General features: G+C 63.6%; 1 protein-coding gene across 5 annotated transcripts in view; it reads right to left on the bottom strand.

Annotated features, from left to right (window-relative positions):
* Positions 1-715: 715 nt before the first annotated feature.
* TSNARE1 (t-SNARE domain containing 1) overlaps positions 716-9,429 on the bottom strand; it is a 121,959-nt gene continuing 113,245 nt past the window's right edge. For all 5 annotated transcript variants that reach the window (XM_066265564.1, XM_066265566.1, XM_066265569.1 and 2 more), the window contains 2 exons: positions 8,094-8,200; positions 716-822 (listed from right to left, as the gene is read on the bottom strand). In XM_066265564.1, coding sequence (XP_066121661.1) covers positions 8,105-8,200 — 96 coding nt within the window. In that variant the 3' untranslated portion in view covers positions 716-822; positions 8,094-8,104. The remainder of the gene's footprint in view (positions 823-8,093; positions 8,201-9,429) is intronic.

Genomic DNA, 9,429 nt, shown 5'->3' with positions numbered 1-9,429 from the left:
CCGCTCTGCCCACAGGGGCTTCTCTGACCCCCCTCCTGTTTAGGGGCGTCTCCCCCACTGCCCGTCTCTCCTGCAGGAGGGGGAGCCTGGGGGCAGCCCCGCCCAGGCCCTTCCTGGCCAGGACCCCTTGATTCCTGTGCCGTCCCCAGCCGGGCAGCAGCAGGCGGAGAAGGCAGGGGCTTCAGAGCCGCCTCCAACCCCCACGGGTGTCTCCGGAGGGCCCGGGCCTGCTCGGTCTCGGGGAAGAAGGGGCTGGGTCTCCCGCGGGCAGGGTGGGCTGGGCCCCAGGCCAGGCCAGCCCCACGGGTTTCCCACCCACGTCCCGCCTCAGCCGGCACACACACTCACAGTCACACACCTGCCACCTGCCTCCCGCGCACGCAGCCCAGCTCCCCTCCTGGGGTCCGGAGCCCACAGATGGAGACAGACGGGCAGAGGCTAAGCAGAGGCGGTTTACTAGGGCGGCTGGGGGGGGCGTGTGGAGTCGGCAGGTCAGCACGGGGCGGGGGCGGCGAGGAGGGGCCCGGGCAGGTTTACTAGGGCGGCTGGGGGGGGGGGCCTGTGGAGTCGGCAGGTCAGCACGGGGCGGGGGCGGCGAGGAGGGGCCCGGGCAGGTTTACTAGGGCGGCTGGGGGGGGGCCTGTGGAGTCGGCAGGTCAGCACGGGGCGGGGGCGGCGAGGAGGGGCCCGGGCAGGTTTACTAGGGCGGCTGGGGGGGGGCCTGTGGAGTCGGCAGGTCAGCACGGGGCGGGGGCGGCGAGGAGGGGCCCGGGCAGGTGCACAGCTCTCCTGGGTCCGTGCAGGTCAGGCGACAGCATTGACCTAAAAAACACAGTCTCCATCAATGCCCGCTGAGAAAGGGGAGGCTCCGGTAAGGCAGAGACTGGGCAGTGGCCGGGCGGTGACCGGCAGGGTGGCTGAGAGGCCGGTGCTGGCTCCCAGGCCTGGCTCTGTCCACCATGCCACCGTGCACAGGGAGCCAACAGGTCTCCCAGAAGGCAGGGCCCTCAGAGCAGCTGCCCTAACCCTCCCCTGGGGAGGGGCCCCTTTCACAGATGAGAAAACAGGTCCTAAGAGGGGAGTGGCCGCCTGTGGCTGCAGGGGCCGGCGTGGACTCCTCAGGCTCTGGTCATTCTCCAGCCAGGCCTTGCGGCCACCCCTAGACACCCGCCCCTGCCCGGCATCTGGCCCCCGGTCTGTCCTCGCCCCAGAGTCCTCCCTGGCCCCCCACTGCCTCCTGCTCCTACCGGGAGCACCCCCTTCCACCTGCCCTCAAAGCTGCCCTTCGCCCCCAGCCCCTACCTGCCATCCCCCCACACCTCGCTGTTGGTGAACTCTGCACCGCAGGGGCTCAGCTGACGGCCCCGCGGGCGCCCTCGTTCGGCCCCGCTCACCGGCCCCTTGAGTCGCAGGCTGGGCCACACGGCTGGCATGTGGCCCTGTGACACACGGCCATGGGCGAGGGAGGCTCTGCCGTCCCCTCTGTCCTTACCCGTGTTGTGGACGTTCGTTCACAGTGACGGACACCATTTTTGCACAAACAAGAAATGCACTCCGAGCCCTGGGACTGAGGGCCCCGCAGAAGGGCAGCCAGGCCGTGAGGCTACCACCCAGCCGTGGGCCATGGTGGCTGCCGAGTCCCTGTGGTCAGGAGGCCAGAGGGCCTGCCACAGGAGCAGAGGAGGCAGGAGGGGGCGACCCCGAAGGGCCCCAGGAATGGGGCCACCCTGCGACCACGCCCACCACCCCGCTGCCTCCGGGCGGGAGGAGGGCCAGGCCCCAACCCTCTGCGGCGGCTCTGGGGGTGCTGATGGCCGTGATGGCCGTGGCAGCAGAAGGCCACGCAGAGATGAGCTCTGGAGTGCAGGGGGCTTCTGCTCGGCCAGCCAGACAGAGGCCGCCGCACTGAGCCTGGGTCCCACCACATGCAGCCCTGGGGACAGTGTGGCCTTTCCAGGGTTCTCTCTGAAAGGCCAGCCCACACCTCTCTGCAGGACTCCTCAGGGTGGGCTGGGGACAGGAGGGTCTGCAGGCCTGGACTCAGCGACCCAGGGACCGGCTAACTGACCACACAGAGGCTGGGCGGGAGAGGAGGCCCCGGCCAGGTGGGTGGGCTCAGACCTGCCCTGGGCGTGGGGGGGGGGCCGGCGGGGCCTCCTGGCTCAGCGGGAACGAGTCCAAGTGGGTCTGACCTCCCCACCTCCGCTCACCCCGCCGCCCACCTGGCTCAGCCTCTGCCTTGTCCCCATACCCTTTCTCCCAGCTCCCTGCCTACGGCCACTCACCACCAGCAGAGCTGTCCCTGGCACCGTCTCCAGTCAAAGTTGAAGCCCTCGGACCTGGGCCCCCGCAGTCTCCCCAACCCGCACGCTGGGCCCTGCCTGGGCTCGTCCCTGCTCCCTCTGCCTGAATGCCTTTCCCTAGGACCCAGGCAGCTCCTCAAGGGGCACCCTCTGCACAAGAGCCCAGAGCCCAAGGATCCCTGTTCTCTTTGCCTCTCAGTGCCCAGGGTCTGGCTGGAGGACACAGGGGGTGTCCACAGGGCTGCCATGAGGGCAGAGGGCTGTGGTGGTCCCTCCCTGGTGGTCCCTCCCTGGTGGTCCCCGGCCAGGCCCCTGCAGAGGTCCTGAGGAAGCAGGACCTCCATCCGGCACACCTGGCAGGGAAGGTCACCCTTGTACCACTCACTGTCTCCCCTGGCCATCCCGCAAGCCCTCTGCATTACAGGGCCCAGCAGCCACTGCAAGGACCCAGAAGGTGCGGCCAGCCAGTGGCTCTCTCAGTCCACCCTCTCCCTGGCCTCCCTGCTGCTGAGAGGGGCCGAGTGAATGCAGAAGCAGGTCAGGCGGCCTGGGTTCGAATCCCAACGCCTCCGCCATTCCCAGCTGGGGTCCCTGGGTACCCCACCACCCCTGACACCCCCACAGCAGCCCTATGGTTCAGGGGTCCCCTTCTCTCAACAACAACTAGGCCCCGGGCACCCCAGGCCACATGCTGGGCTGGACAGCAGGTGGCCGCTGGATGAGCCCGCAGGGACATGGTCAGTGAACACTCACAAAAGAGCGGCCCAGACAATGGCTCTGGGCGGTCAGTGCTGTGGCAGACAGTAATGGACTGACCTGGACGGTCCCCACCCGGCCCAGGGAGCACTCGGCGGTGTCAGCGAGCCCCACCGTGTGACCAGGGGTCCAGAGCAGACTGTGACCAGGTCACACACGTGTCCACCTGCGAGTACTGCCTTTTGAGTGATGATGGCCAAACTGTCCCATGGACTGTCCCAGCTGCAGGGTGAGGGCCAGCAGGCCTTCTGGGCACAGCCACCACCCAGAGCCTGGGCCCGACTCACCAGGGCCTTAGGGGGACGCTGCCCACCCCCAATGTGATTGTCAGTGCCCCTCGGACCTCATCTTCTCACCTCCACCTGGCCACATGGCGCTGCCACCCTCCTGGATGGGGAAACAGCCCCCCAGGGAGCCCCCAGCCCAGACCCTGTGGACATCCTCCACCCGCCGGCGGGCCCACTGGCGCACTGACCCGACCACGCCCTGCTGAACCGAGGCCGCGTGCGTGCGGGTCAGTCAGACCCGGGGAGAACGCCCCAGACCCGGGGAGAACGCCCCAGACCCCGGCTCTGGGGGCCCGCCCGGGAGTGCCCAGTGCACACACACATTCTGCTGGTGCTTTTGGTGATACTCTGAATAGCTTATTAGAAATTAATATTTAATTCTCTTCTGTGGATTTAGCCTAATTATTCAATTTATTATTGCAATTACTGAGAAGCACCCGGAAGCAAAACAGCTTGCTTTAAACAGGGAGAGACTCGGGGTGGGGGGTGTCTTGCCGAGGGCACCGATTCTCAGATGCTGGCATGGCAGGCTTGGCCCAGAGGGTCCTGCGGGTCCCGCTGAAGTCCCTCCTTCCAGAGCAGAGCCCTCTTTCCCAGCCAGCACTGTGAGGTGGGGCAGGGCCTGCGTACAGAGGACAGAGGCCAAGACTGGGTCAGGGGAGGGAGAAAACGCACGTTTATTATGCACCAAGTTGCCTGACCAGGCGGTGGCGCAGTGGGTAAAGCGTCGGACTGGGATGCGGAAGACCCAGGTTCGAGACCCCGAGGTCGCCAGCTTGAGCGCGGGCTCATCTGGTTTGAGCAAAAAGCTCACCAGCTTGAGCCCAAGGTTGCTGGTTCAAGCAAGGGGTTACTTAGTCTGCTGAAGGCCTGCAGTCAAGGCACATATGAGAAAGCAATCAATGAACAACTAAGGTGTTGTAACGCTCAATGAAAGGCTGGTGATTGATGCTTCTCATCTCTCCATTCCTGCCTGTCTATCCCTCTCTCTGACTCTCTCTCTCTGTCGCTTAAAAGAAAAAAAAAAAAAACTATTATGCACCAAGTTTGTGCACAAGGGCACCGCGGCCTCACAAGCCCCAACGAGGCCTCCTGACCCAGACCCATGGAGGACAGGGGGCTCCATGCACCAGCGGCCAACACCACCCGGTCGGAAGGTTGCCGAGGAGCTGGGAGCAAAGTCACCAACTCGGAGCTCCCCACACTCCAGCCCCAGCGGCCTGTGCAGCACCAGCCTGCAGCCAGCCCACACCCCTGCAATGCAGGACGGCTACCCAATGTCACCAGGTCCCAGGGGGCCTGTCCCAGCCTTTGACTGGCTCAGCACAGAAAGATCACCTAATTCATCTCCTAACTTCTGAGCTGAAAGGTGCCACCATCAGCACCCACACTGAGGACGGCCCCACTGGCCCCCCAGGGCACTCAGCACGCCTGCAGACCTGAGCCTCCTCGTGCGACCTCCGGGTCACACAGGCCCCAGCGGTAACCTGGCTCTGACCCCTCCCCTGTGTGGCTTTGGCCGCCACTTAGCCTTCTGAGCAGTGTTTCCCCAACAGTCCCAACTGTGGACAGCCCTCCACGCTGCCACTCCAAGAAAGTGCCTCCTCCATCCACGTGCCAGCTCACCCATCCGCCGCTCCCTGGGGGCTGCAGTGCCAACTCCGTGAGGCAATCCCATGTGAAGCCCCTACCAGCCGCTCAGTGAACAGAAGACACACGTGGACCACAGCTATCCCCTGCCCTTCCAGAGGACATGTGCCAGCCCCTTACTCAGATTAGAGAGGGACCAGGCAGTTCCAGAGGACATGTGCCAGCCCCTTACTCAGATTAGAGAGGGACCAGGTAGTTCCAGAGGCTCTTTCCTTCCTGACCTCATGTGTGTGCACACGCATGTGCACACAGACACACGTGCTCATGCAGACACGTGTGCAGTCACACAAAGACACATGCAGCCACAAATACACATGCATAGACACGTGTGCAGGCACTTGTGCAGTCACACACAGACACACGTGCACATGCAGAAATACGTGTAGTCACACACACAGACACATGTGCAGTCACACAGACACATATGCATGCAGAAACAAGTGCACACACAGAGACAGACACACATGCGTCAACTGCGCACACATGCACGCAATACGCACATGCATGCACGCGCATGCACACACGCACATACACGCACATACACGCATGCACACACAGATGCACATGCACGCACATACACGCATGCACGCACAGACGCACATGCACGCACACACATGCACGCACAGACACATGCACGCACACACATGCACAGACACACATGCACGCACAGACGCACATGCACGCACACACATGCACAGACACGCATGCAGGCACAGATGCACATGCACGCACACACATGCACAGACACGCATGCAGGCACAGACGCACATGCATGCACGCACACACATGCACAGACACGCATGCACGCACAGACGCACATGCACGCACACACACGCACAGACGCACATGCATGCACACACAAGATGACTCGCACATGCACAGGGAGGTGTGTGGATGCAGCCCCCACCACGCACTTCCCAAAAGGAAATCAATGGCTTTGAGGTCGATTTTTCATGGCTTTCAGAAAACATTAAAAATGTGATTTGCTATGAGTCTCCATTTAGCCCTTTAAATTCTTGTGCTCGTGAAAAATGGTTCCCTGACTTCTCCTGGGACACGGTGGTTGTCTGTTCACTGAGGCCCGCAGACGGGCACCTGCCTGCCCCGCACCCTGCCTCTCACTCTTTCTCCATGCCCTGTGCCACGCTCAGTGACCACTGAGAGCTCATGTCCCACAGGTGCCCACAGACAAGTCCATGGCCACCAAGTGCAACATGGAAAGAGGTCCTACGGTCGTGGGCTCCAGGACGGTGGGTGGGGAGGTCCCAGGTCACAAGGACTCACCTTCTACAAGGTCCCACCAGCTCCTTCCCCAGAAGAGCCGAGATGCACCCCGGATAGGCGTGCTCCTGCCTGGCTGCCCGCCAGCCTGGTCCCCCCCGCCTGCCACCATAAGCCAGCAGCACCCAGGCAGGGGACACAGGCCTCCTGCCACCGTGAGCCAGCAGCACCCGGGCAGGGGACACAGGGCTCCTGCCACCGTAAGCCAGCAGCACCCGGGCAGGGGACACAGGGCTCCTGCCACCGTAAGCCAGCAGTACCCGGGGCAGGGGACACAGGGCTCCTGCCACCGTAAGCCAGCAGTACCCGGGGCAGGGGACACAGGGCTCCTGCCACTGTAAGCCAGCAGCACCCGGGGCAGGGGACACAGGGCTCCTGCAGCTGGGCCAACAGGGCAGAGCACCGTCCTTCCCCAGACACGCCGGGGACCTGAACTGCCAGGACTTCTCTTCCTGTCCCCATGTGCTGAGCCTGAGCTGGGACGCTCTCGACAGCCCTCCTCAGCAAGTGACCGGCCTGGAGGTGCTTCTGGGAACAGCTGACCCCTCCTGAGTGGGAAAGGGGGGCTCCAGCAGAGACTGTGGGCTTAACCAGAATGGGCTCCAAGTGTCCCGCATTGTCCAGATGCCACCAGGGCAGAGGACGCCCAGCCCTAACACAGGCTCAGTCACGACCCTGCGCACTCGCCTGGCCCCGACCCCACACCCACGCTGGGGCCTGACTCTGACCCCAGAACAACTCTCACAGTAGCTGTAAATCAAGCCCAGCACCTCGCAGGGCAGTGCGGCTCACTGGGCACCGTCCTCCCCACTCTGGAGACTCAGGGCAAGCGCCCTCCTGAGGTCTGCGTGGTGGCAGTGCTGCCCCGGCGGAGGGAGCACCCGTGCGCACCAGGCTGGGGAAGCAGCAAGCAGGGAAGCGCTGGGCCCCGCAGGGGCGCGTGGGGGTGGCCGCGCCCTTCACGCAGACACGGGCATGTGCACCCAGCTTCTTCCCAGCCAGGGAGCCTGAGCCGCCCCCCCCCCCGAGACTGCTTTTCCTGCAGAAATAATAACCCCCACGTGGGAACAGAGCTTCTTCCTTCCTGAAAGTGCTGTTTATATTTAGCTGTCATCTGCCTTTGTCCTCAGAGCAACTCAGCTGTGAGGGAGAGAGGACAGATGCCTAGCCCCATTTCTCAGCAGGAAACTGAGTCCTGGGGGTGGGGCGGGGCTCCAGGGTCCCACAGAGCCCTGGAAAATGGTTGCAGGCTGCTCTGTTGCCCAGCAACAAACACTGCAGACGCCTGCACAGCAAGCCGCAGCGGCTCCACACTGTCCCCCCGGGCACACCACGCGCTCTGTCCCCACCCACTGGCCACTCCGGCCCCGCCCAGGGTCCCCTCCCCAGTCCCCACGTGTCTCAGTGAGGCTCCCTGACTGATTCTCCCCACTGGGGGCCTTGCTCCCTGCACACGCCCACTGCACAACCCATCACCCGGCTCGCTGACCGTCCAGGGGAATGGCCAGTTCGTGACCTTTGGGAAGCTTCCCGTTGGCCTGCCCCGTGGCTGTGAGTTCCAGGAGAAGAGCTCTCCCACTTCCCACGTCCACTGGTGATTCACCTGGGCCTGACACAGAGGGGGTGGGTGGGGGGACAGAAGGACAGACGGACAGACAGGCAGGCGGATGGAAGGATGGATGGATGGATGGATGGATGGACGAATGGACAGATGGATGGATGGGTAGGTGGATGGATGGATGGGTGAACGATGGATGGAAAGATGAATGAGTGGATGACGGAGGGGTGGATGGTGTGGGGGCAGGTGGGCACTTACCGCAGGTGTCATCACTTCCGGACAGAGGTGGCAATGATGAGGATGATGACCAGCAGAATAGTAACCCCAGCCGACAGGAAGTAACACTTGATCTTGCGCCTCTGGAGCTGGGAGAGAGAAAGAGGTGGCTGTTGTTCTCACCTCCCGGCTCTGATCCCGGGGGTGGGGTGCTTGGCTCATGCCTGCCAGGGACTGTGGCATGCAGGGGGCTGGACCCACCCTGGGGCAGGGCCCAGGGAGAACCCGTCCCTTGCAAGGGCTCTGCCCTGAGCTGGCACACGTGCTCATTCCAGGACTGCTCTGGGCTGGGCTTGGGGCCAGGCCCACAGGAAGGACACTGTCCCAGCTCAGAGCCACTGCTGTGGTTCTCAGCTTGTCACCTCAAGCGGGGGGCTCCGAGCCACACCCCTTATTGGTGCCCTGGGTCCTTCTGCAAGCACCAAAATGATGCCACAGACTCCAGGGAAGGCATCTAAAAGCCTCCGTTAAGACGATGCGTGGAGGGTACAAGCCTGGGCTCTGGAAATACCAGACATGTCGTCTTCACCAGTCTTCTAATTGTTCCTGTACACGGTTGCGGTTGTTACTAATACCAGCGAGTGCTGGGCCCCACCACCCGCGCTGAGCTGGGGACTCATTAGGGAGGGGTTGAGAGGCCACGTGAAGAAAGTGACGCCCCCTCATCTGGGCCCCCCGGGGTAGCAGGGACCCCCCAGGCAGGCCGGGGGGTGAGAGGCAAAGGACCAAGAGAGGACCTGGGCAGGACAGGAGCTTCAAGTAATGGGGCACATCCCTGGGGGGCTGCAGTGGGGTGGGGAAGGGGAGGAAGCGGGAGCTGGGCAGGACTGGCCCGCAGGACGCGGAGGGGCCTGGACAGCACCCGGGTCTCCGTGCAGGACTGTGAGACACTGTGAGCAGGGAGTGACGTGCTCAGGACAGTGTTAGTGGCGCGGCCACTCGGAGGACGAGCACGTGGGTGGGGGTGGGTAGGAAAAGGGAGAAGAAAGAGGATGACCGGTCAGGAGGAGGACTGTCCCTCGGAAGGCAGGGCCCAGAGCTGAAGAGGGCAGGTCTGAAGGGACAGAGGCAAGACCAGGAGGGGACCGCTCAGAACCTGGTTGTGACAGATGAGCAAGGGAAGCGAAGCAGGAAAGTCAAGAAGGAGCCCCCAGGCCGCCTGCCTGGGTCACTGGGTGGACGTTGGGGCTGGGTGACTCATCCACCCACCCATCTGTCCATCCTCCGTCCTCCGTCCGCCCGCCACCTGTCCACCCTGCTGTCCATCCGCTGCCTTGCGGTGGCACACAGTGGAGGCTGGGAGTGCAGCACAGCCAGG

The sequence above is a fragment of the Saccopteryx bilineata genome, chromosome 3 (genome assembly GCF_036850765.1).
Source record: "Saccopteryx bilineata isolate mSacBil1 chromosome 3, mSacBil1_pri_phased_curated, whole genome shotgun sequence".
NCBI classification, from domain to species: domain Eukaryota; kingdom Metazoa; phylum Chordata; class Mammalia; order Chiroptera; family Emballonuridae; genus Saccopteryx; species Saccopteryx bilineata.
The sequence above is the reverse complement of the archived record's forward strand: the minus strand, read 5'-3'. Positions and strand labels throughout refer to the sequence as shown.